We start from the raw sequence: 27,526 nt of genomic DNA, 5'->3' as shown, positions 1-27,526 counted from the left end.
TTAAAGAGCCTCTGGTGCTTCTGTTGGCAGGATTAGTCCTACATGAAGGAGAGGGGGTGGCACTGTTAGATCTATGATTTGCTATGAAACAGCAAGAGTGAAGCGCACAGCAACACGGTCTCCTTTCAAGATGTGAAAAGGACGACTTTATTGTAACACTACATTCCTTATAAACACTAGTTCGCAGAACTGAGAATAAAATCAAACTCATTGGTCCAAGGAAGACAACACCCCCAGTAAACAAGCTTTCACCAAAACACCATGTTCTCACACATCTCTCCTGTCACAAGACCAGATGTTGTCACAAGACCAGATGTTATCACAAGACCATTGTTATCAATTCTTTTAGCTTTCTGTTTTCCTTTGAGCAGCCTGAGAAAACTCAGACTGCTCTTTTCCCTGGCTGTCCAGTATACCACAGGGGGGAAGTGATTTCTTTCCTCTTTCCTGGAAGTTTACATAGGTTTGCACATCTCTTTGAGAAAAGCTGGCATCCTGTCTGTGCACCTCTCATGCTCTCTGCCCACCTGACCATACACACAGAGCAAAAAGGAGGCCGGTGTCCCAACCACACTGCAAGTCCTAAGCCAGCCAATAGCTTGAATACAGAGGTGCAAAAGGATGGAGAAGTGCAGAGGGCAACTGGAGGTGCAGCAGTGGGACCAGGTTGGCCTTTCAGCCTGGCTGGTTTTAGCTTTTTCCCCCCACTTCTTCTGTGGTTGTGTTCTGGTTTCTCATTTCATTCCACCAGTACCTCCTCCCCTTCCAAGCCAGTGTGAGTAAAACTTTGTCATTTGAGTGTGTTGGACAGAGCTGAAGAAAGTTAAATGCTGGCTTTTTTCAGGTTTCTTGTCTCCCTGACCTTCGTTTTTCTTTTCTCTTGATTTCACTGTTGCCTTAATCAGAAAGTGCACTATTACAGCTCCTACTCCACTGCAGATCTTTCCTCCTCCTCCTCCTTTTCAGTGGTACCTGAAAAAGGTGCCACTCTTTTTTGTCATTACCTTGCTGCATGGTCACTTCAGCCACCAGCATAAATGTTGGCTGCAATCTCTGTACTATGGGCTGTGTCCCCTCTCCATTACCCCAGTTCTTCTCTTCACACTGAGATCCTGGCTGTGGCATATTTCTGTGCCTGACCTCCTTCTCTGCAGCATGAGAGCCTTATCTCCATCACCCCTTGACACCTGTCCAAGCAAACACCTTTCCAAGGAGCACAGGCAATGCCCTATGTTCCTTGGTTGGCCTCACTGCCTTGATGTGCTGCCTCAATGCTCTCCTTTGTCACTCAGAGTTGTGGGGCTATAGACCCACATCGTGTGTAATACGATTCCATTGGCCAATTCCATTGGCCTCTCCTGAGCTGTATCCAAGCTTTACCTTCTGTTTTATATTGGGCGTGGATTGTAATATCATTAGGTTGAGGACAACCTTACTCTTTTTTATGTGTATATGAAGTATGTAACACGAGGCAGTTGGTTCAAGGACAGAGCTTTCAAGTGCTATGTCTGTATAAACAATTACCCTTCTTTGCATAAAGTTATGGGAATGCCCAGCTACTCATCTGCTCCATATTTACATGGTAAATGTAGCCTCAGTGAATACGGAGAATTAGGCTGTGCACCAATTATCCTTCCACATTTAGAGACCACTTGAGTGCCCTCAGTGTTTCAAGACCAACTGAACTTACAGTGAAGCCACATGAGCACCATATTTTTGGGATTAATTACCCATGCAACACAATTCATTAGGAAGGTATCTTTCAGCTTCTGAAGCTTCCTGTCTATCTGGAACATCAACTGGATTGGCAGGGCTATGGGCTATGGGCTACTAATGTTAAGGAGTTTTTCTAGCAGCTGCTGTCTTTTACATCTCACAGGTTTGGCCAAGATAAAATCTAGATTTCCAGGTAAAAATCTCATTTAAAAAAATCAAGGGTATTCTATGCACAGTCTGGATCTCTCATTTCTCCTCTTCTTAGAGTTGTCTTTGGCCTTTGGCATGTAGAAACCAGACTCATGGCTTTAAGTGTGTGGCTTTCACTAGTTTTGCACCATCAGGTGCCACCACGTTTACCAAACATGTAATTTTTTACAAAGAATGAAAAAATATTGGTTACATGAGAGAAGATGGAGAGAAGACTGGAAGCTTTTCTTTCCTTTTTGAGTTTTACAGGTCATTGAAAGCAAGAAGAGTTGGGCTGTAAAATGCTCAGCCTTAATCCTTGACTGCCATGTCAGGTCTAAATCCTCTGTCATGTAGCATCCTTTTTGACATCATTGGAGTTTTTGGATGTTTCTAGGCAGAAAATACATGGTTTACTTCTGTAATTTACTGACACTGAATATCCTAAGCTACACCACCTCTGTGAATTAATGCATCCATCTACTTTTCTTTTTCTTCCTCTCCAGAAAAGCTTCTTGGGGTTCTCAAGTGTATGTGCATTCCCTCTTCTGGCCAACCTGTGTGAGAAGATTAAATAGTATGTATACATTTTCAGTCATTAACCAGAAACAGAACATGGTAAATTTGCTTCTTTCTAAAGTCATCCTTAGATAATAGAGCTTCCCATACTTTACTTATGTTGGTTTCCTTTATAAAACCACTGTCTAGGTTGTACAGAAGGATCTTGCACAGAGTTAAGCTAAGTAATACTTTCACAGGGATCCTTGTGGGTGTTTTAGGCTTAAACCATTTGGTCAATTTTAGCGCATCCCAGAGCTCAAATATGTGGCACACTCACAGATGTGACATCTCCAAGAGGAAGTCACCTTTCTCCTGAGATTTTTCTGAGCCCAAGAAACTTCATCATTTAATTTGTTCACCCAGCCGTGAAACCCATGTCTCGGTGCAGGAAGGCCACCAGCATCTGCATAACTCCGTGAGGAACCCGAATTTAATGTCAGTTATGAAGCATAGAACAATCCCAAGGTGTTTAAGGAAGTCACGTTCATGGTATCCAGGAAAAATAACTCATGATAGTGCTGACTTTGAGTCAGTTTCTAAGAAAGGCCAGGGACATCAGCTGGGCAATTACTTGCAAAGCCTATTTGTCAACGTACTCCAATGACGTGGAGGAATACTCAAGCAGGTCTAAGAAGAATTCAGGATTATCAGCTGTATATTTGACTGATTTAGCTGCCAAGACTAACTTGCTCACCTATTTCTGCTCATTTAATTGAAACTGCAAATATCAGAAGTTTATTTGGTATGGGTTGATTGGCATAAAAAATCTTGCAAGTGTCTTTTGAAATGTTAGTCACGACACATAAGCTGAGTTTGAGTCCTGTGAGTTCAGACAGTGGAGGTGGGAATAAAATTGTATATCATATGTTGGATTGCATGTGTTCAACTCAGCCTTTCTGAGCTTTCCTTCATGCACTCTCTCACTACCTTTGGTTTTTTATTTCCTCTTTCTGTAGCTAAAAGAAAAAAAAAAGAATAAAAAAAAGAACCAAACAAAACCAACCAACTAAAAAAATCCCAAACTTTTACCACAGATTTGTCGTCCTCGTTTGTTTTAGAGCCTGCAGGTTTGACATTGAAGCTTTACAGGAGTCCATCAGCCTCACCTCCAGAGCTGTCAGCAGATATTGAAATACAGAATTTGCTCTTTTGGGCAGGATCACTTTGCTGAAGTACAAGCACAGAGCTACAACTGAATATAGAGCAGTGAATATCATGTCAGTTATTATCTGTTCTGTACACTTCGCTGTGTTCTTTACTTTCTTAATAGATTCCCTTCCATATGTTAATACTATGGGTTTTGTTTTTGTTTTTTACAGTGTTCTAAGAAATAAACTGCCTTTTGAAGATTTTGATGGAGATAAATTTAGTACTTTCCCAGTAAGCAAAACCTTTCCTTTGGTACAATAATCCCTTGATAAGAAGGATGTCTCTGGGATTCCTCCTACTTTCTGCAAAGCCTTATCCATTCATGTGAAAATAGGTATAGGAATAAAATGAATGGAAGGTCTTTTGGTCATAAAATGCCGGGTTTTTTCCTGGATGAAAAAGCAATCATTCATGTGTGCCACCTGGGGAAATGCACACATAAAGCTGTGCTCACTGCAGAAGCAAATTGCTCTGCTGCTGAATGGTTGTTTACTGAATTATTAAGAGGTGAAGTAAAGTCATATTAAACCAAGAAATAAATTGCCAACCTGTCTTATTTCTGCATCAAAGCATGCTAGGTGTCACTTATTAAAGCTTAGCAAAGGGACTCTGGAATACAACCTGTTTACTGGGTTTTATTCCTACACCTTGAGTTAGTTTCTCGTTTTAGATATTTTAAATTAAAAGTGCAAGAGTAATAGTGGCTGTCCTATCTGCGTGTTTCTCCTGGACTTTAGACCTTGAGGGGCTATCACTGGCGAGGCAGAGACTGCAATGACAAGAACACGACCGTATACCCTGGCAGACGGTAATGACTTAAATTATTTTAAAGGCTTCGTATTAACAGTGGCTTTGAGAAAAATGAGCTCCAGATTTTGTTTTGACCATACTCTTAGACAGCACATCACTGCTCATTGCTTGGTTTCACTGTAAGGGAGACAAGAGAGGATGATCAAGACCAGGGATGGGACTCATTTGAAGGGGTGGCGCAAACATTTCTTACCTTTCTCTGAAGCATCTTCAGATAAAATTGGTCAGACATACCAGAGGTGGGGAGGGAAACCATGCTACTGACTAAAAGGATAAGTTTTATTCAGCAACTTCCAGTATTAACTTTAAATTAATATTGCATTTTGCGTTTGCATTTTGCTTGGAAAAATTTCCTCTCCTGTATCCAAAGGGGGAAAAAACCCACCCTTCCATGCAGAAAGGAATTTCTAATTCCTTTTTAATCTTGGTGAAAAATGGCAGTGGGGATCTGTTTTCCCTGGTTTTTTGTTGTTTTTTTTTTAATGACATTTCTTATCCTTTTGTGTCTCCATTTTAGTCCTGATAATTGGGATGCAAAAAGTGACTCTAACTGCAATGGCATATGGGTAAGTAAATGAAGTTACACCTTCCTGATTGCTGTTTCTCTTTTGACCTCTTTGGTCTTTGATTTAGCTTACAAATCTTTCTTTTTTTATTTTTTCTAGTTTTATTAGCTGATACTAAGTTTGTTTATTGATGCTTATGATTGTTTAAATTATAGCTTATGTGATTAATTTAAACATACATATGCTTATTAATATAATGTAATGGAAAACATCATTATTATGATGCAGTGTCTCCTGCAGGCAAACATTCAAGAATAAATAAATTCTCAGCCTCTGTTTTGCACTGCCAGTCTTCAGGTGCTAAATAGATATTCTTATCTACCCCTTCTCTTCTCTAACAGGGTGTGGATCCAAAAGATGGAATTCCCTATGAGGAGAAATTCTGCAAAGGTAAATCATTAGAGTCAATGCAAGAAACCATGTGCCCTATGTATTAATTTTATAAATATTTCAATACTTGCACATTCACAAGACAAGGGAAAGACAACAGGCTTTACCACATCATGAGAGAAGCAAAATTATTGACTTTTTTTATCTTGAAGATGGATGAAGATGAAACTTGAAAAACACAGGTTATTTCCTATTAAAAGTCAGCTCAGTAATGAAGCTGAATACATAGATTGGGGACGGCAGCAAACTGAGATGTCAGCTCTGCATCTCCTCCGGTGCCTGAAGACTAATCCAGAGTAATGGCTTTGCGATTTAGGGAAGCAGCTTAACATTTGCATTTATCCAGTTTTACCTCTTGCAATAAATACAAGCATTTTTTTTCCAGAGAAGGCCTTAAAGGGGTGAAGTGATGGCATCAGCTGATCTCCTTGACCATGATGTGGGTGGGTGCTTGTGTGTCCACACTGCACAAATAAAAGCCTCACAAACCAGTGGTGGCTGTCACTCACCTCACCTTATACTGAAATCAGTATCCTGGAGATGAACCATTGCCTGGCAAGACTCGTCAACATTTTTAGATAAAAGGCTAATCTACAAACGTTAAGTGAGATTAATTATAAACCAGACAGATTGTTCTAGCAGAAATACTCATATGAGTAGCACATCCCCTACCCAGTTTTGTTATAAGGAACTTTGAGCAATTTTCTGAGTAATCCAAGTTCCCTAAATATTTAAGTACTTTTTAATGCATAATCTATGGATAGTAAAAATATACACTGTGCACAGCAGAACCTCTGCTGAAATAACACACAATTTGAATACAACCATAATTCTTTTCCAATTAGCAAGACCTTCCCGTTTTTCATGCCCAGTCCCCAGTTGTTTCTCTAGGGTTGTTGGCAAATGCCCATTAGACCGTTTCTGCTGCAGAAGGAGTGAAAATCCTCTTGCAGTGTCTGAACATTTAAGCCATGTGAAGAGTGGTGTCATCAGTCACCCTGTGACTCCATCAGCTGCTACTGCTGTCCCTCTTTAAGCACTCTCCAAGCTCGGTTTCAGTTTGCTCTTTCTGCCCATGTGACTAACAAAATTCATCCATCAGGTGCAGACTCGAAAGGCGTTGTGCTCTTGGGAGACTCAGCCGGTGCTCACTTCCACATCCCTCCGGAGTGGATGACCATCACGCAGATGTCAGCGGTGAGAAATCACATTCAGCTAAAACCACTGATTGCCATTTGCTTTCTCTGTTATGCTACAGGTTGTCGAGGGAAAACAAGTGCAAAATGCTTCACTGCACTTGAATTTGTAGTTATGGTCTCACGTGTAACAGTCCCCTCCCACATCTGCTCCTATGAAAATAAAAAAAACACAGCCCTGTGCTACTGCTGCTCCTCCGACATCTGTGCAATTGGGTCAGGGAAGAGTTTGGCTGCAGTTGTCTTGGTGCTGTGCCAGAGACACAAACCACATCTAGCTTTCCATGCACATGCCTGCAGCTCAAGGAGACCCGTGCTGTCTGTGGCATCAGACCTGCCATTAGCAGGCTGGTTGGAATGGCTCCTTAGTGTGTGAGTGTTTGCAGAAGTGACCCTGCTGACAGTCGGGGAATTTCTGCTTGAGGCATCTGGCTTGGAAATGACATGCTCTGGATTGTTTTCCCTCATCCTATGGTATATGTAAAGCAGGTCTCATAACTCCAGTGTTTGTTTTTGAGGATTGTTGAACAAATGCATCTGCAGGTGCTTGAGGGTCATCCAAGTATTTATAATAGATTTGTCCTTAAGGGAAGAGTTCCTGTGACCATAAAATAATCACTGCCACACTGATGTCTATCCTTGAGTGGTATCCTAGCATTTCCTATTTTCAAAAAACAACAAAATGCACCTCATTGTGAACTATACTGAGCCTGCTGCACTTCACTGGCATGTAATGAAATAATTGAGAGGAAACGATCATTCCGGCAAACTGCAATTATGGGATGGAGATAAATGTGCAGGTATGTTCCTGACCTTCACCGTTGTTTCATACCCTGAAGTGCTGTTAGTCCCTAGCCAGGGAGGACTCTATCTTGCCCTTTTCTGCACAAGGGTCTGTTGCACAGGGTTGAAGAGATAGATCATCATTGCCCACCTTTCTTGATGGAAACCTTCTACTCATCCACTGCTGTCTGTAGAATAAGGTTACAGACATTTTCTGGAGACCAATTCTGTTTCCAGATTGTTAGTAGTTGCAGTGCTGTGGGAAGTCTGAGAGTTTCATGGGGTTTTTTTCCACTTTTGCTCCCACAGCTGATTTAAATGTTGCAGATTAGGAGTTGTTTTTCTTTGTTAAATGCTTATGAGAAACAGTTAGATGGATGACACTGATGACAGAGCTGATGAGGAACATAATAAATTAGCACTAATGATGATTGAGATTATCTCGTCTAATAAAGATGTTCATAATACTGATGTCAATGATGATTCTGACAGTAACACTGGTAGTAAAGCCATGTAAGCAAGACCAGTTTTAGACTATGTCAGCGTTTTATTATCACTGTAATGAAGATTTAGAAAGAATTTCTCTTGCTTGAAGCTCACTGATCCACCAGCTGATGGGTCAAGGTCTACTAATAGCATGCCAAGGCACAACCTTCGAGGTTGGGAGCTGGAGTGCAGATTACAAAAGTGAGTTTTGGAGGCTCTTTGTTTCTGTCTGTTGAGTGTAGAGCAGCTTGCATGGGGAAAGATCTGGTGCACTCTGTGTAAAGCCCAAAAAATATATGTGAGGTTTGGGATAGGAAACAGCATGTTTTTATTCTAGGATTATTTCCTAGCTTTCCTGCCAACCTGGCAAAAATATATCAGTTAAATATTAATGCAGACATACAGAGATCTCAGTTGTTTAAAAACTATTATCTGTGATTAAACTCTAGCAAAAGTAGAAACTTAATTAATTTGGAGCTCACCATGACTGTGGAAGTTGTCACCTGAGCACAAAAGTGCTAGCAATACCATTTCTGAACTAACTGAGATTTTATCACTGCCTCTTCCTTTTCCTTGTCCTCTGTGTCTTGCTTTCTCTGGGGGGAATATGAACAGCAGCAATTTAACTGCCTTGGGGTTGTGAAGGTGCAATACTGCTGTGTCTTGTGTTGTATTAAATGCCGCTTGAAAATATTCTTCCACTAGATTTATTTAAAAAATTAACTGATTTGTTTTATCAGTTCAATGACTTTTCAGTGCAAGGCTTCCCTCAAGGAGAATTTTGAAGCACATCCAGGGATGGTTTTGTGACCAGAGGGAGTGCAGGAAGACTATGTCCTCATCTTACAGGAAACATCGTCATTCTGGGACCACAAGCAACAATTTGAAGTTAGACTTTGGAAAGGAGAGGATAAGACATCAGCTTTGTGTACCTGCTGTTCCCTTGTGCTGTCTAACTCAAGACACTTTGCTTTGATTCTGCCAAAATTTATTTGATAAGACACATAAAAATACTAGTTTGTCAAATGGTTTTATCCAGTCAAAGTTATAAAGTTCAAAGCTTTTATTTCCATTTCAATAGAATCTCAAACCTCTACATGGAGTTTCAAATAGGACTTCCTCGCCCCTGCCCTATCCAAGTTTTTTATCACGTGTACAGGAAAAAGTTGTGCTTCTGTTAATTCAGATTTATTCAGTGTATTATGTATACAAAACTTTAATATTTTTCTATATTTTACATATTCATTTTATATGCTTTCTATATTTCATATATTTCTTATTTATATTTATCCTTTTATGTGTTTATATATACAAGTGTTTACATCTACAAGTGTAAAGTAAAATTTACACTTGGTAATAATGCTGTGGGCCCATCTGCTAATCAGTACCACATCAGTGGCAGCTGTAAATTCTAGTTTTAAAGCTAATTAGGTGAGGAAATCATTTTTCAGGAGAGACGCTGAGTGTTTCCTGAAGGGGCTCTGTAGAATGGTTGTTTCCCTTGATTTTACTGTACGTAGTCTACCTTGCAAAGGAGAGGCTGTGATGAGCAAGGAAAGAGAGAATGTGAATGAGAAGTTCACTCAGGGTGTTGTTTAGGTAGCTGGATATTCAGTACAGGGATGACAAAATGGGTATTTGGGCTGAACAGCCTTGAATTAGGATGTCCATGACATTAACTTGAAAAGCATTGCTGGGAAGATGATATACACTGGATTTTGGATTTCGTGGTCTAATTAGGAACTTACTGCTCTCTTATCTTTGTATTGTAAGGGTCATAACCCCTAGTGTAATCTGGTTCAGGGGGACATGCTTCTGTTATATATCTCATGTTGTATGGCATACATCAAGTTGTATCATTCACCTTTCCCATATCAAGTCCTCTGGCATGGTAAATATCAGAGTGGGTACTCCTGTTTTCCAGTGCTATTTCCAAAGCCTTTACCTAGGATCCAGTCACATGTACAATTAGCATCCCTCTCGGAGTATGTTCTTCCCACAAAGAGCACATGGAGACATTACTTGGTATGGAAAATATGCATTATGAGGTGGAAAGATCTTTAAAAACTGCAGCTCAGGCATGCTATTTCTACAGTTGAAACAAACCAACAAACTAAACAAAAAAAACACCACTCTTTCCTATATAGGGGAAGTCACGAGTACCTTACACAAAGAGAATTATACATCTCTAAGAAGGGGTCAAGTCAACTTTATTTTGGCTTTCTAGTTATCAATAGTTCTTGGATTTGCCAGACTTTTAAGAGTTTCAGCAAGAATTGAGCTGAACGTGCATTCCTTTATCCTGAAAATTTGGATGCTAAAAATTAAGTGTAATGCAATAGACACTCACTTTATAAGGTTTAGCAAAACAGAGGTACTATTGGGGTTTTTTTGAGGTAGATATTTTTTGCAGAAAGCTAATATTGAAAACACTGGTATGTCTAGTGATGGATATTGTGCTCCTGCTGCTCTGTCCATCTGCTTACAACTGACATCCAAATAGCTACTAATTACAGAATTTTTCTGTTGTATGTCTGAAATAGAAGCAACTTTCATATCTCATTTTAGACACATGTTAATTTTTAGGTAAAACACTATATTTATAAATGTGATGGAAATACCCTTTCTAGAAAGATACAATTTAAAACTATTGGATTTCTATTTTGTTGCTGAATAAAGAGGAAATTAAATCCTACATTTATCCATAGTCCAGTAAATACCTAGCTGCCCACAAACTCAAGGAGTTCTCAGGTATCATTAAAGTAACTGTATCATATTATTTATTTCTTATTAGCAGAATTCATCATTTCTTTAAATGTGGATTCAGGATGTCCTGATCCCACTGACTTCTTTTTTTTTCACCACTAGAAAAAAAGAGGAGTTTGATGTGTGAAATTGTTTTTAAAAACATTATCTAGCATTCCTCTAGATCCAGTGAAATGCAGGCAGCTCTCTCCAAGCTAGTATTGTCATGACTAAGATATTGCATTTTGTGGTAAATAAGGTAATAGTTTTGCTAATTTCAGACTTCTGTCCCTTCCAGCTTTACAGAGCAGAAATAAAATTCATGCTTTTTAAAAAAGATAGGCTATGCTTTTCTCAAGAGCTTATGGTTTGATTATTTGTATACTTAGAATGATAAAGTTGTCTGTGGTACTTAATTCTCTCACCAGGAATTGAATAGCATTAAAATCATTATAAAAAGAAACACCCAATTTTCTTTCAAATTAAGGTATACCTCAATGATTTCAGGATTTCTAGGACTGACATTTCTAAAGGCTTGTATGAGAGTTAGATTGCCAGTGTCCTTTTGTATTCTGATTTTGAAAATCTCTTGCCACAGCAACCCTGAACCTTCTTCCATTTAAGCACAGCTTGGCATATGTGTGTTTAGCATCAGCCATGGCTTTAGCTGTCCCATGCTTCAAGGTAAGACACATCTAGGAGACAAGGATAGTCACTGAAATTAGACCCATTTAAAGCATTTGAGGCTAAAATATGGCATTTGATGCTAGGCTGGAATAATTTTCTACTGATTCTCTGCTAAAATCTGGCACGTGGGCTGAAGTAGGTTTCTCAGCCAGAATAGTTTAGAGAATGCTATTTAAACAAGGCTATGCTCAAGAGAGTTTTATGCTAAAAGTCAACGCAGTTGCACCTCTAGAGTGGGACACATTTGCATCTGAGATTAAGCAACACAGTCTGTAAGGCTGTACTTTCCAAACTGCATCAATGCAAAGTTTAAGGTTCAGCATTCTTCTGAATTTTCCATTAAGTACTCATCTTCACCCTCTGGACAGGAAATATCTTCATAAGTCTGGCCCTAAAGTTCTTTGTTGGAACAGTGTCAATGTTAAATGTATATACAATTTTCAAATGCAACTATAATTTTAGGCTCAAATGTTCCTCTTCAAATCAATTTGCAACTCAATTAGGTTCTGGAAAGTTCATATTTAAGCCAAGTTTGCAGGCGAAAAAAACAAACAGTTAAAAATTACTGGAACTTGTCCAATGAAGATATTGTTTTGGAGTGCCAATGGGAAATAATGAGAGAATTATTCATAAAACGATTTGTTTAAAAAGTATTAAATAAAGCTTATCTCTTTTATACTCTAATATATGTGTCACTTATAAGAGATCATATGTGTAGGGATTTTTTCTGTGCTATATGTCTGTTTGTCTAACCTCTAAAGAAAACCTGTGAGGAGGAAAATATTGCAAATGGCCAAGCTATGCTGTATCCCCCACTTCTGCTCATAGCTATGCCCTGTAAGTGCTTTATTGCACACAAAACGAACAGATTTGAAGAAGGCAAATTTGAAGTTTCCCTGCAGCCTCAGAATACGAATATTTTTTATTTTTATATATATACACATACACTCGGACACATATATGTATGTGAGAGAGAGAGAGAGAGGAAAAAAACTGAAAGATAATTAAGACAGGCCCCCTTTTCACCTTGGTAACTAATGCAAATGTACTGTAAGTGGGTCAAATGTGCTGTTACATGCTTTAAACAGGTATCTGCTGTGCATTAGACTGCTCAGAGCTCAGAACATGGCTTCAGGATTTTCTGTCCCCCAAACCCCTTCCCCTTTACTTGCCTTTTCTAATTTTCCCCTGCATCTCCCTCCATCCTCTTACAGTCAAAACCCTTAGACATATACTTGGTGGGGAGCACAAGATTTAGCTCTCTGGCTCCTCCGTTACTCTGACCCTCCTGGATAAAGAATTACCCACCTGCTTGTTTGAAGTCTTAAGGAAATCCCACAATTGCTTGAAGAGAAAATGAAGCTAATAAATTATGTGGATTGAACCAGTCTATAGGTTCTCTGATTTTATGTTTTGACCTTCTTTTGGTCATTACCTTTTTATCAGCAGTTTTTCCTCTTTATGAGCACACTGGATTTGTACATTTGTCTTTGCAAGCATACCCCAGACTAGGAGAAGCTGGAAATTTACTCTATGTTCTGTCCTTCTGAGGTGGCAAAATTTATCAACGCTATTTTTCTAACCTTTCATGAGTTTTGGGACATTCAGAAAACAGAGTGGAGAAGAACAGGGCACTGTGTTTTGAATGTGCAACATGGCTTGTATCTGTAGAGAGACTTTCACAGGATCAGTCACTGTAAAAAAGTATTAGGGACTAATATCAGCAAAACAGAGAAGGGTAAAGGATGCATGTATTTGCACAGGACAGTTATGTCAGACGATCTGTTTTTCTCCCTTGTCCTTGCCATGCTCAGAGGCCTTTCGGACTCTGTTGCTTTAGTGCTATCCCCAAAATTTAGTGAGAACCAGGAAGAGGTTTTCGGGCGATCAGATGTTCTCAGCTCATCCTGCTATAGAGGGCAGGGGAGCTTTGAGACAATTTGGCATTATGCCTTTGCCATAGTCTCTGGGAACATCATGCTGTCATCTTCTCTTGTGCCCAAGGCTAACACACCTTTGGGCAGGATGGATGCTGGAGCAATCAGCTGCTGCCTTGGGAGTCTGCACCTGCAGTACATGCTCACATCAGGACGAGTTTTGGACTCTTTTAGGAAAAAAGGGTGTCAAGAGCTGCAATTCAGATATCTCCTTTGCTTTTCCTTCTTCCGTATCTTCATGTCTTCTGTCTTACAAAAGCCAACTTTTTAAGTATATGCATACATAATTAGCACTACTAGCTGTAATCTCAATTGCTGCTGTCCGCCTATTGCTCTGGCTAAGTGTTCAAATTTGCTAAGAGGATTTTAAGTCTGTGAGGGTGAAACCGGGTTGATTTAAAAATTTCTCTTTCAGAAATCATTTGTTAATCTCCCCATGGCTTTCAGTGATGAGCTTGACTGGCCCCAGTTCTCAGAGATCACTGGATTTCTGAATTCCACTATCGGGTAAGCCAACAGACAGGGTGGCCAAGTCATAGCAGGTCTCTAGGTCTCTCAGAGCACAGCAAGGAAAAAAACCAAAACATTGCTTGGAAGGAAAGAGAAAAATAGTATTCAGCTCTGCATCTGGTCTTTCTAAAACCAAGATCAACTCTGAATCTAGGGTTTTTAAAATATATTTGAAATATATAAGCAAGTCTTCTTGAAATTCAGGATAGGTTTTAGAACCTGTCAATCTGTAATTCAGAAGGAGAAAAACCTCAAAGAAATAAAAGATAAACTATTTTTTTTACAAAATTCAGGGGAAGGAGAGCATTGCTGAAAGCAACAAAAATCAGCCTTTCACTTTTCTTTTTTTTTTTTTTTAAATCCTCTTCTTCATGTGTCTTGGGGTGACTGTATGATGCCTATATCCCCAAATCGTCTGTTCTGTTGGTGTTGAATATTAAATTCTGCAACTTTTAGACTGGTTCCAGGAGTGAAAGGGCAGAGGGGGGAAGAAGAAGAAGTGCAGAGTTTGTTATCAGAGACTGCACTGGCTCCCCCGCATTCCTGCTCTCCTGCGGTGGACAGCGAGAGAGAGAGCTCTCCTTTGCTCTTGGTTAGTTTTTTGGCTAGCTGAGGCAGAGAAGCCCCCTGGATTATTTTTTTTGTTGTTGTTTTTTTGGTTTTTTTTCTTTTTTTTCCCTCCTATTTTCCTGGAACTGTCTGAACCTGCTTTGGACTGAAAACCCAGAAGAGCACCGGGAGCTCACACCTGTGGCCCACCGGGCCCGGCCTGGGCCGCGGCATCCCCAGCACAGGAGAGACTGAGAGCAGACTGAGTGAGCCGGGCAACCACGGAAAGAACTCGTCTAAATCTGCCGTCTCTTTGGAACAGCGAGAGGTTTTGCTGTTTGATATTGTTCATTGTTGTGTTGGGAGGTGTGTTGCCTGTTGAATAAACAGTTCTTTTTTTCCACTTCTCTCCAATTTTTTTTTTCCTTTTTTCCCGAGGGACCTCATTCAGAGGTTTCCTCCCAAATTTGCCCTAAACCAGGACACTCATGTTTCCTTTTTGCTGCTAAAACAGTGAAATAAAGGGTATCCCCATGGTTATTTCATAGTGTTCCCTACTGGGGGGAAATCTTTCATCTCCCCCTCCCACTTTTTTTTTCAACCCATTTAGAGGGAAATAACAAAAAGAAAATTTGAAAGAGTCTGTCACCTAATTTGCTGTGTTAGTTTGGCTCATGTGGATGGGGAAAGTTGCAGGGATAGATGGAAAAAGTAAGTCTATGCTAGAAGGGAAGGAAAATAAAGTCCAAACACAGAACACCTTGAAGTGCCTGTTGTAACTGTGAAGTCTAAAACAAAAAATCTTTTCATTAATCATCTCTCTGGCCAGCACTAAGAGGCCTTTGAATCCTGCAAGAGCTGTAGGATGCAATCATCAACCAGTGCCTGGTCTGACTTAAGTTTCAGATAATTTTTGTGTCTAGGATAGGTCAGGAATACAGCTGAATGCCAAACCAAGCATGAGTCAAGCCTGAAGAGGCTTTCTACCAGCAGAATTTAAAAGCTGGCAAAATAACATTCTTTTGCAGGAAAAATATCTGCTGCACCATATACTTAGACTTTTTGTTTCCTTTTTTCTCCCTGTGCAAAATCCAGGCTCTCAGCCTCAGTTACATTCACACAGTATCTGCTTTAAGGCAGTTTATTACTTGACAAGTCAACAGGAAAGATCTATGCAGCCTTCTCTATCAGAGCCATAGCAAAACCAACATTTAAAAATCTGTTACAATGCCCAGCCTCTCAGTACACAGTATTGGTCTGGGCTCCAAAGAATCTGAAGTTCACAAGTGATCAGCGCTTAGAACTGCCCCTGAAGTTGTCAGTGATAAGCCTTGGTCGAGTGTTCAGTTTTTAATCTCTTCCTCTCTTGAAAGAAAAAAACAAACAAACAAACAGCTGCAGCCCAGATGGAAATTACCATGTACTCATGGCTGGAAGCTTGATCTTGTCATCACCCTTTGGGCTGTTATCCTTTTGATTTGTTTTTTGCTTAGTTTTTTTTCATTTTTCTCAACAGTGAAGGAGATAAAGAAGAGAACTTAGAACAGCACTCATAGCCTGTTTTCAGATTAATCTGTACAAGATTTATAATGTTGGGAAATGATTGCCCTGCCAATATTTCTTGTCTTTACTTACTGTTCCATAACAACCAATTGAAAAGTCAATTTGTGAACAACGAACAAAATTTTTTTGATAAATGTATAACAAAAATGTTTTTAAATGCCTTATCTGAAAGACCAGGATAAAAGCACTGTTTCTGGATGGAAAAATGTCAGAGAAACTCTTAATCAAATTATAGTTTCTGAGGAGATATCTTTGCTTTATTTTAGGCCACTCTGTTCAAGATTAAAAAGACTTATGACCACAAAAGCAGAGAGGTGGTGAAATAGAAGAATAACTGGAGTATTGAGTTTTTCAGAGACAAGAACACACTTCATTTTTAGTATCAGTTGTATTTTCATCATTATCATATGGCTTAACCAGCTTGTATTTTTTCAATTTATTTCAGAGGGTGGACAGACTCTCTGTATCTACGCTTACGCAAAAGAAATCGCTGTAATCACAGAGACTTGCAGAACATTTCCCAAAATGGTATGTTAAATTTTTAAAACTTTTTTTACTATTATTATTTTTAATATTACTAGTGCTAATAAGTGATAATTGATGCTGCATTAGCAAACATCTGTCAGCAACAAAGAGAAATCCCTTCTTAGTTGCCTTCATTTCTTATGGAAAAATAAAGAACAGCACTTACTTAACTCAGCACTTAGTTAGCCCAGTGGTGCTGGCATCTTAATGTGCTCTCAGAACAGACTTTTAATGGGTAATCAAAGACATAAACAAAACTTAATACTGAGAGGACAATGACAGGACAAAACACTGTTGGGTTTTGATTAATTTATTTTGTGAGGCTGGCACACATCATCTTTCTAATAAAAAGGATATATATATATGTAATATGCATATAAATGCGTATGCGTATATATGCATATGTAATATGCTATAAATATGCTGCAGACCTGATCTACCTAGAATTAAGGAAAGTGTCTTGCATGGTACCCCAGACGCCAGTGTGCAGTGAAGAGGAGGAAGATTAATACAAGAAATAATAAGTGGTTAGAGAAGCAGCTAAGCAGGGAAGAGCAGTGGGTTTGAGAGCAAAGTGTGTCCCTCCTGCATCTCTCCTGAGGCTAATGCTGCTTTACATTTGGAGTGGTGACCTTAGAGCAAAGACATGCTTGATGGCTTCTATGAATGATTCTAAATTGGAAAGTATTAACTATCCTGGAGTGGGATACATACAGGAATAATTTAGATGAGCATGGGAACAGCACTGGCAGGAATTGCAGCAAATACCACTGTACAAAACATGCATGACAGAAGTAATTATGTAATTTACAGAAGTAATTTACTAGTTCTCTGTAAACTAGTGGCCCATCAGCCAGAGGTCATGGAGGGGCAGAGCCATTGAGGTACAAATAGAAATTCCAAGAAATCATCAGGAGTGCAGGGTAGAAGAGGAAAGAGAGTAAGAGAGGAATGAAGGCAAACAAAAAATCCTGAGTTGTCAGAGGAATTGTGTGAAGGGTTGACAGTACTCTTCCTTATAAATTGAAGTTTATGATGTTAGCTTTTGTTTCTTGGATTAGCTGATGTCCCTAACAGCTGGTTTAAAAGACACTTGAATATGCTGTGATTATGCCTTTTTGTTTCTATTGTATTTAATTAATTTTCATGCTTCCAAAAACTGGCTACAGAAGCTTGAGAAAATTTATTTTCCTCGGTTAGATAGTTTGGCTCTATGGGATGTTCTTCCTTTCCAGCAGATGATTCATGCTGGCTACAAATGAGAAGCCCTGCTGCCTCTAGAACTACTTAGAAACTTACTAAATTGTTGGAATTTCCTGAAAAAAAAAAAAAAAGGGATCAGAAAGGATCTGCCCTGGCCCTCCACCTCCAACAAACAGATACATATGAATATCTCTAAGGCAGGTGCCAAGAGAACAGTGCTGGAGTCTGTTGCCCAGAACAGGATGAGGAGCAATGGCCATAAGATAAAATCCAAAAAGTTTCACCTCAACATGAAGAAGAACTTCTTTACGCTGAGAGTGGCAGAGCACTGAACAGCTGCCCAGGGAGGGTGTGAAGTCTCCCTCTCTGGAGAAATGCACCTGGATGCATTTGTGTATCACCTGCTCGAGATGACCCTGCCTTGGCAGGGGAGTTGGACCAGATTATATCCAGAAGTCCCCCTTAACCCAAAAAATTCTGTGATTCTGTTAGTCTGTGATCTTACCTGGCAGAAGAGTTATCATGATGCAGGGATCACTTCGAGGCTTAGGTGGCATTTTCACCTTAAAAATTGCATTCTGGTGCCAGCACTAATGACACTGGCAATGCCTCTCGTATGCCTTCCTCCTTCCTGTGGTATACATGGTGCTCCTGAGGCTTTAAGTCTTCTGTGAATGTGTTTTCTGTCTTTGGTGTCATCAGTCATGTGCTTCTGATTTTCTTGTCTGTAAGTTGCAGGGCACTAGAGTTGGTGGCTCCCATCATTGCATGCCCCCAGCTGGGCTTTCTGGTGAGAGATAATTTTAAAAAGGACCAAACTAAATGGTCAAGGATGACTAGGTCAATAGTTCTCATTCATATCCAGTATGTCTCAGTACCTGATACCCTAATTATCTTGTTCTGCTTTTTACATTAATGGGAGTGATACTTAATGTGCTTCCTTTTCCCAGTTCCCTTGTAGATTTTTTAATAATCTCTCACTGTGTTCATAATTCATTTTTCTTTCCACATATTCCCTTTCCACTTACACTACAGACACGTACAGGATATAAAAAAGAGGTGAGCCTGTGTCAGGGGAAAAGACTGCAGAAAATTAAGAAGTGAATTTTAAAAAGGGAAAAATTACAAGTGAGAGAAGAATTTCAGGATATCTTCTCTAAATCATCACACTGACACTACATTGTAAAGGTTCATTTTTATTGCCTCATTTGGTGTAATAGTTTCCGAGAATGGGAAGATTTAAAAAGCCACGCTTAGTGCCAATAAAGCAAACAGCTGATCACCAGCCTGACCTAACCCCACCCGGGACAGCTAAACCTTTCTCTGAAAATTATGCTTTACAGCCCCACATGTGTGCAACGAAAGGAAGCCGATCTGGTGGAGCTAGAGCCCAGGGATGGCAAGCCTATCCAAGCACCAAGAACTATGTTTCTTGTCCAGCTCCCCTACAAAAGCACCAGCATTCTATCAGACTCAGCACGAAGGGACATTCCCCCACTGCTCTTCTCAGGACATGCATCTTCACTGTGGAGAAAGGCTTCTCCAGCCTCCATGCTAACAGGATTTCTGCCTTCCCTATCTTAAGAAATCCCATTATCCTCTGGAGGTGGTGGACCCTTCCCTCACAACTGGAAGCAAATTCAACCTTGATTTCTCAACCAAAACTAAAAAAAACCAACCTCTCACTGGTCTGAGAATATTTGGAAAGCAACAGAGAGAGAGAAGGAGAAAAGATGCAGGGGTAGATTCCAGGGAATTCAACAGTGCGAGAGTAACTGTTTTGCTTTGTCTCCTTTTCTCTCTCAAACGTTTTCACCACAGATTGCATATTGTATCATAAAAGCTTCCTTGAAGACTCGATTTACCCATGAAAACTGTTTTCTAAAAGACCCATTCATTTTCTTGATGATTTGATTTGTAACTGTGCTAATGCTTTCCACAGAGCTGCTTATAACTACCTATGCTTGTGGAAGTAATATATACCCAAGAACAGCTTATGGCTTTTTTTTTTTTTAAATAGATTTTAATTTCTAGAGATCCCACTAGTTTATTTATGCTGAAACTACAGCCACAGTCCAGGGAGCCTTGTGACAGAATGGCTTGAACAGGGGGTGTTCAGCTCTAACTGAAAGAAGGGCTATTAAACAGAAAAAAACCCACAATTGCTGGTAGTTAATTTCCAAGCCATAGTTTCTAAGGTTTTTGTGGGCCTCTTACCCTGCTGAAAAGAGCTTCTCAATAGAAGGGCTAGATTTTTGAATGGATCAGCAAGCCCCAGGAGAGAAGTAGCAGATTGATAAATTCATTTTTATCTTGGAAGAACTGGATTATTTAAAACATAAAGGATTCCTTGATATATGTGATTGGCATCACTGTGAGTGATAATAACAAAGGCATCGCTATTAAAATGCAAAGTGTATTATTGCTACCTTAGGGGTTTATCTCTTAGATCTCTTCCCCCATACCAATCCAGCAGGGATTTAATGATATTCTGTCCACAAGTTTCCCCTCAAAAGCTGCAGGGAAGACAGGATTTACTTGTCAAAGCAAGCTTCAGAAGCGCAATGCAGAAAAGATAAGAGAGAGACCAGGGAAGAGTTGAGCTGAGAATAAGAGAGTAATTAAAGAGGAGAAGGAATGAAAAAAAGAGGAGAGAGTGAAAATACTGCAAAATAAGAGCAAGTACTACCTGTAGGATCTGCTTCTCTGAAATTTATGTTTCTGTATTTTGTTATGAGGTGAGCTTCTTGCAATCAGAGACCTAGTCTCATCTTGACCAAAGCATAAAGTCTTTTTGGCTCCTTGTTTGCTATCCTTCCTGTACTGCGGGTGATGGAGTTTGATTTGTGTTCTGGGGATGGTTGGGATGAATATGCATAGCCTATAAAGACCTGCTAATAAGTTTAATGCATAAAAGCTGTACTAAATGGGAACGCTTTTCTCATTCAAAACATAAATGGAATATTACATACGCTCACAGATATTTAGGTGTAGCCAGCTCCTTTCCTCAAGGAGGAGAGATTTTCATCCAACCCTTTAGGTGAATTGCAATTGAAATGCAGAGCTTCTTGGGAGGAGTGCAGCTGGCCTAATACTACTTTTTCTAAGTCTGACACTTGTGGGAAGAGCAGTGCAGGAACCCAAACACTGGTGTCTACAGCTGTTTAAGGTGTTTTATGGCATCTTTCCCACCTCCAGCTGCCTCTCCAGAAGTGCACAATCTCTCATGCGTCTTGTGATGTATCTGCCAGCCCTGCTGCAGGTGTCTTCGATACTCTGGGATTTCAAAAATGGCACTTGGTGCCTATGTTTAGGACCTGAATCAGTCCCAGTATGGTATAGCTGTGAGACACTCTCTTAGAAGAGTGAGAACAGTTCCCTTTGCAATTTATAGGGAAAGTTAAAATAGATTGACTGTTGACAAGTCAGGTTGGCTGGTTTACAGGAGACTACTCTGTTCAACAGACGGGAAGAAGCTGCCGGAACTGGATTAAAAGCCAGATCCAAACAACCCTGCACTTAAAAGTATTTGATTTTCTACAGGCTGAAGTGTGTGACTCAGATAAGAAAGCAGCAGGTGCCTGGATACAGCTTTACTTCTTAATGCCAACACCTAAAAAGGTTACAGAGATGAATTGTTGCTCCATTTTTACTTTTAGTTCTTCTGCATTCTTGGAAATATGCAATGAATGGTTTTGCATTCAGAGGGTTTTTTTGTCACTATAACAATGTTGTACTATTTCTCTCGTTCCCCCTATCTGTGATCAGGTGGTTCTTCAGGAAACATCCTCTCTTTAATAAAAAGGTGAGTGCTTAACAGGACTCAAGAGCTAACTCGAGGTACAGAAACACTGATGAAGTTCTATCTCTTTGACAGAAACAATCCACTGTGAGGATTATATGAGTGCACAGCTCTTATATGAAGCACAGCTTCCCTTGACCAGTGTGCTCTGTGGTGTTGGCTGTTGCTTCTCTAGTATCAACATTAATAAACGGGGAAAAAATGGGTTTAAGTGTGGATATCACCATCTCCAGGGCCTTGAACTTGGCTCTGTTAAGCCAATGGAGCATTTCCAGTGATTTTAGGGAAGAGACTAAGTCTTTCCATAAATCTCTATGTTGGGTCCCCTGTCACGATCTGCTGTTAATACAGACGGGAGTCGTGATGGTTCATTTTGATTTCATTGGGAGCAAAAGGCAACAACAGGGGACAAGTCAGTTTGCTCAAAGCAGAAATGCACTTTTATTGAGTGCCAATAACTCAGTTTTTCAATAGAGGGAGAGTTAAAGGAAACAAAAGTAAAGAGAGAAAGAGAGAGAGAAAGGGGGGAATGGGGAATAGCTACCAACAGACGAGATGGATGTCCTCGTGGTCTGGCCCAATAGACTCTGGTGTCCTCATGGTCCCAGCCAATAGACATGTCTTCTGTGGGGAGATCTCAAAGGCTTCTCCAGAGGGTCACTTTCTTATAGTCCTTTTCCAAAGCAAGTGGCATCCGGCCAAGAGGTGAGGAGATTTATGGGCCATTGTGAGGTGCTCCAAGACAGAACATGCAGCGGCGCTCCGAGAAGCAGCTGTAGGCATAGTACCGGTTTGAAGGCACTGAACCGGAGACAGCACAGCAAGCACAGTACACCAGCAAACAGTCCCTTGGCCAGCATCCACCTCGGCCAGGCCAGAACTCCTGTCCAGAAGCGGGTGGGGGTCCTTGGGACAGCCTCTATCCTCGCAATGGTCATGAGGTGTATGAGGGAAACTCTGGACCGATTCTTACAGTCCCCTTAACTGTGTGTAGCAATGTAGATAGACATGGGCAGGTCCTCTGTTATTTCCATATGGATATAACTGAGTAGCTACTGGGTAGTGAGAGGCTGCAACTCTCCTTTCACATTAATTTGGGTGGGTGTGGGTCAGCTGGGCTTTAGTTTGCTTGACACTGATATAATTTGTGTCTTAAAGAATTGATTTTTCTCTCCTCTAGAAAAAGTAGGAATGACTCCTTGCCCTCTAGCACTGAGTTTCAAACCACATCCTGATTTGATCTTGTGTTCAATTCTACACATAGATTTAGTTGTCAGCCAGACCTAGTCTTCCTCTCTGATCTATGATTAAAATATTCCCATTTTGATTGACGTCTTTGCCCCAAAGTTAAACTATTTGATTTGGCTTCTGAATAATACAAAGAAAATAGAAAGTGAGCAGGAAAAGCAGTGAAAAAGAAAAGTCCATGAGTAGCAAAAGGGAGAAGTGAAAAAAACTTCATTTAAGTCACTTTACTAAAATATAAAACTGGAGCAAAAGAAAACAACCACCCAAACAAGAAACAAACAAAAAAACAAAAAGAAAAAAAAAAAAAAAAAAAAAGAAAAAAAACCAAAAAACCCAAACAAGCAAAAAAGACCCTAACACCACGTAAAATCCCCCCTCTCAAACATAGGAGTACAGTAATTTGGGTATTGGCCATATCCAACCGGGATACTTCCAAATGTGATCTCACACAAGCATGGTGTGTGATTCAGACACTGAGAGTGTATTTCCCTGTTAATAGAGCTCCATATTTATCTTTTAGTTTGGCCAGAAACCAGCTGTTGGACAATCCAGCCATAGTTATCTATGCTACAATTGGGAATGATGTCTGCAACGGGTAAGGTGTAAACTAAATGAACATTTATATAGCATAAATTTGAATTCTTTAGAGTACTGCTGATTGCCTGGACATTTAAGTCTCACTGTTTTGTGCTTGTCCATAATGGCATTTTTCTTTGTTATTGGTCCTTCTTTATTAATTTTTTGCTGAAAATACTTGTTTTTCCTTACCTGTATTTGTCATAGGCACCTACCAGTCTTTCTTTCTTTCTTTCTTTCTTTCTTTCTTTCTTTCTTTCTTTCTTTCTTTCTTTCTTTCTTTCTTTCTTTCTTTCTTTCTTTCTTTCTTTCTTTCTTTCTTTCTTTCTTTCTTTCTTTCTTTCTTTCTTTCTTTCTTTCTTTCTTTCTTTCTTTCTTTCTTTCTTTCTTTCTTTCTTTCTTTCTTTCTTTCTTTCTTTCTTTCTTTCTTTCTTTCTTTCTTTCTTTCTTTCTTTCTTTCTTTCTTTCTTTCTGTCATAAAATAACCAATGGTATGTCTGAAGTAATTATTTCTACCTTAGAAGAGGAAAGGAACAGTAACAATGGGGAGGGGGGAAGGGTTTAAAAGCATGTATATTCATTTTACTCAGGGTGCTGCCTCCTCTCAGGAGGGAGAGCATGACTGGTTCATCATTTCTGAGGAATGACAACATATCTCAAGGACTGTTTTCACCCTGCCTTTGGTGCCTGCACTATTTGCTGTGTTCTCCTGATGAGGTGTTTTGTCTTTCTGGCTTTACTCACGTCATAAGCTCTGCAGAAGAATGAGCTGAAGCTTTCAAAACTAATAGTTCTGCTCTTACCCATTAGCAATGCTCACAGGGACACTGAGAGGTCACTAGCTGGATGCTTCCGTTCCTCCTGGTAGTGGGAAGGCAGAAAACATCTTGCAACCAGGCCAATGCACATCCTTACTGCAGTTTTGGTTGTAGGAGGTCTGAGTGCTGTTGCTAGTGCAACATTATTTTCCCCATGGTCAATCTTCAGCTTTTCTTGTATGCAGAAGAAATCAATCTGACTTACACAGAGACTTTCAAAACATGGACTTTAATAAATGCTGCATACTCAGCTAACTTTCTTTCCGAAGGTTTTGAAAGTCTGTCCTGGTTTCGGCCAAATTTGGGGGAAAACCTCCAGGAGGAGCCCCCAGACAGCAAACCCCACGACTCCTCCCCCCCCCCCCCCCCCCCACCGGGTTCGGGAAGAATTTCCTTGGAGAAGAGTGGGAGAAAAAACCTGTTTATTTAACAAGCAAGACACTCCCCAGCACAGGGAAAAAAACAACACCAGCTGACAAAAAACTCTTTCACCGTTCTGAAGGGATGACAAGTTCAGTCTCTCTGGCGAGTGGTCGCGCAGTTATCAGTCTCTGGCGCTGGGGATGACTGCTGCAGGTGACAAAGTGTAGCCTCCCGGTGTTTCTTGGGGTTCCCAGGTCCCCGTCCGTTCAGATGGTATCCAGGAGAGGGAGGGGACGGGGTGGAAGAGAAAACAGTCCAGGGAAAAAGTTGGACTGCCTAGCTGAACTAACTAATAAGCAGAAAGCAAGGGCAAAGCGAAGGAAAGAAAAAGGCAGAAGCGAGCAAGCAGGCAAGCAAGCAGGCAAGCAAGCAGGCAAGCAAGCAAGCCGAGCTAAAACCTCTCCTAAACATAGACCATGGGGGAGGTGAGCCGGCTGATAACAAGACAAAACAAAGCTTCACTCTCAGACTCAGTCCTGGAAGCACAGGACATAATACCAAACATAATCAGGACACACGATTGGAGATAGAAACACCATAACATCACCCTAGGACAAAGTCTTACCTACAGGTTGTATAATGAAGTGGGAGTTATATGTAGGCTGTCAGATGTAGCCATGAAAATGGTAAAGGTTTGGTGTCCTAAAACTACTTAACATGGTTGAAACTTTGCCGGGTCTTGTGCTCCAGACGAGGATGTCTAAAGGCCAAGCAAGCTTTTCCTTGGCACTGCAGAACCTGAGAGCCCTCAGCTGTGGCAGAATTTGGGCCACAGAGCCACCTTTTAGGTCCTTTCCTGGCATGACCCTCATCCTAGCCACAATGCAGGCAGCACGCAGAAATCACCTCCCATGAAACCTTCACCCTCTGTTGCTCGTGCTCTCTCTGCACTCCTACTCAGAACTGCCAAATCTGCCCTCAGCACCCTGCTCCTGTTAGGGGAGAGATGCACAAATGCTCAAAATCAATACTACCATGTTCTGACTGAGAGGGAAAAGCAGTCACAGGCTTCCTGGTACTTGCTTACAAGACTGTCCTGTGGATCTGTTTACTGGGAAGCTTATGGAGACAGCATTGCATGTATTGCCAGGATGATAAAGCCCGTACTTCCCCCTCCACAAAAAAAAATAAAAATCCACCTTTGCTGAAGTTCATGGCTCCTGCCATGGAGACTTTCAAGGTATCTTCTCACAGACTTGAACCAGGCTCTGTTGTGTAAATATTTCAATTCTGCTGTGTCACTGCCTTTGCTAAAAGCACATCTTTTTCTTTCATTTTATTCCTCATTCTGCAGGCTATTCTTTTTGCTTACCCTGTCTCTAACACTGCTTTCTACTCGTCGGAAGTAAAAAGAAATTTTCCAGAAATTTAAACCGTTTTGAACTTGCCTCACCCATTTGTATATTCCAAAACCTTCCAGATCAGTATCTAATGGTTGCTTGAAACTCTGATGTCTTTTTATCCTAGCATTCACTATCTGGCAGAGGCACTTTTATCTGCTCTAATTCTCACTGCTGTTTTCTGTCGGTTTTCTTCCAAAACATCTCTACATCACAGCATCAAGAGAGGCTATCAGGCTGTAGTGATCCCTGTGACTCCTGCAAGGAAAGATTCCACAGCTTCTGTAGCACCGTGCTGTTTCCATTGAGGGGGATGGACAGCTGAGAGAAATTTTTTCAGTGTCCAGTTACTGTGTAATTGCCCTGGCTCTGATGTACCTACAGAGGTTACAGAGGATGCAGAGCACCTGATGGGTTTGACTTCAAACCTAGGGCTTGGCAAAAAAAAAGTCTTCAAGGACAGCTCTTACCTGCAGAATTATGACTTTCCTGGCCTTATTATGTATTTTGGCTTCAAAAGAGGACAGTGTCTTGAGCATACCAGAGACACAGCTCTTCCCAAAGCATTGTTAAAATGCAGGTATTTCATCCCATGTGAAGAGGAAGGCAATGAGTAATGTTTCTAGAGGGAAAAGATAATGAAATTGGCAGCCTGTGTTACACATTCCCAGTAGTCTCTACACCTTGGTGTCCAAACAGGGGGGTTAGAAAAATAAAGACAGATGGCAATGGTATCGCTCAGCCCACCGAGGTGTAAAGATGGGATACAGAGACCTAGGGAAAAGAAATCGGACAAGAAAATAATGAGCACTAGAAGTCTCAAATGCTGTACACTTACTGCAAATATTAGTCGTATTTCAGGCATGGCACCACTTCTGCAGCCTCTCCTGCATAAGTGCACAGATCTGCACTTATGGTATCTGCAACAAACAGCAAGGTGATGGCAGCAAAGCAGGGTGAGCAGAAACCCATCGTGAAAGGATCTTGTACAAAGTGACACCAGTGCCAGCAATAGCATAATGCCCCTTTATTATATGGCTATCAGCACCAAAGAGCTGGTGCACCCCTCCAGCCCTAAAAATAGTGTGTAAGCAGGCAACACCTCTAGTTCTCATTCCCTGGGCATACTAGCCCTGTGCAGTGAGCCTAGGAGAATGAAGTGAGGGTACCACAACAGGCCCTGATGCTCACCCAGGCACCTTGGAGTCCTTACGGCAGAGCCAAAATCGAACATGCCTACAAGGTTGCTTTCTTCTCATTTGGATTTAATTTTATAGCCTGGCACAGAAAGGAAATGTGAAGAAATATACTGACATATCTACATGACTTCAACACTGTATGACAAGAGAAAGTGGAATTTTGAATGTCATATTAATTTTGGCTTATGCTGACATGTTTACTTGTGGTAGAGGCGTTACATCAGAACAGTATTTTGAAATCAAGTGCTGCAACACCGGTAGGTAAAATGAAGTAATTTCAGAGCAAATCCACAGTCTTACTTCAAAAGTAGCTTGATTCGGTGGATGTCACAAGGAAAAACCTGAATCCTAATGCTGTTTTTCAGTTCTCCCTGCTAGAAAATCTCAAACACTTCAGCAGCACATACTGCATTAAGATAAATTTCTGGGCCCAGGAAACTCACACAATTACTATTTTGTGTGCAAAATGCAGCTCATTGAAGAATTCCAAATCCTTCTAAGGGAACATGGTTCCCCCACACAGGACTCAGCACCCACTCCCCCACTCTAAATCCA

At 40.5% G+C, this 27,526-nt stretch overlaps 1 protein-coding gene across 4 annotated transcripts in view; it reads left to right on the top strand.

Annotated features, from left to right (window-relative positions):
- Positions 1 to 27,526, top strand: part of AOAH (acyloxyacyl hydrolase) — a 77,131-nt gene that overhangs the window by 28,486 nt on the left and 21,119 nt on the right. For all 4 annotated transcript variants that reach the window (XM_088166174.1, XM_088166180.1, XM_088166165.1 and 1 more), the window contains exons 7-16: positions 2,412 to 2,482; positions 3,786 to 3,846; positions 4,353 to 4,423; positions 4,943 to 4,991; positions 5,333 to 5,381; positions 6,484 to 6,578; positions 13,631 to 13,722; positions 16,283 to 16,365; positions 21,334 to 21,370; positions 23,136 to 23,210. In XM_088166174.1, the coding sequence (XP_088022300.1) occupies positions 2,412 to 2,482; positions 3,786 to 3,846; positions 4,353 to 4,423; positions 4,943 to 4,991; positions 5,333 to 5,381; positions 6,484 to 6,578; positions 13,631 to 13,722; positions 16,283 to 16,365; positions 21,334 to 21,370; positions 23,136 to 23,210 (683 nt within the window). The remainder of the gene's footprint in view (positions 1 to 2,411; positions 2,483 to 3,785; positions 3,847 to 4,352; positions 4,424 to 4,942; positions 4,992 to 5,332; positions 5,382 to 6,483; positions 6,579 to 13,630; positions 13,723 to 16,282; positions 16,366 to 21,333; positions 21,371 to 23,135; positions 23,211 to 27,526) is intronic.

This window comes from Sturnus vulgaris, chromosome 1 (assembly GCF_052056855.1).
Source record: "Sturnus vulgaris isolate bStuVul1 chromosome 1, bStuVul1.hap1, whole genome shotgun sequence".
NCBI classification, from domain to species: Eukaryota; Metazoa; Chordata; class Aves; order Passeriformes; family Sturnidae; genus Sturnus; species Sturnus vulgaris.
Note: the sequence above shows the minus strand (reverse complement) of the source record. Positions and strands in the feature narration are given on the sequence as shown.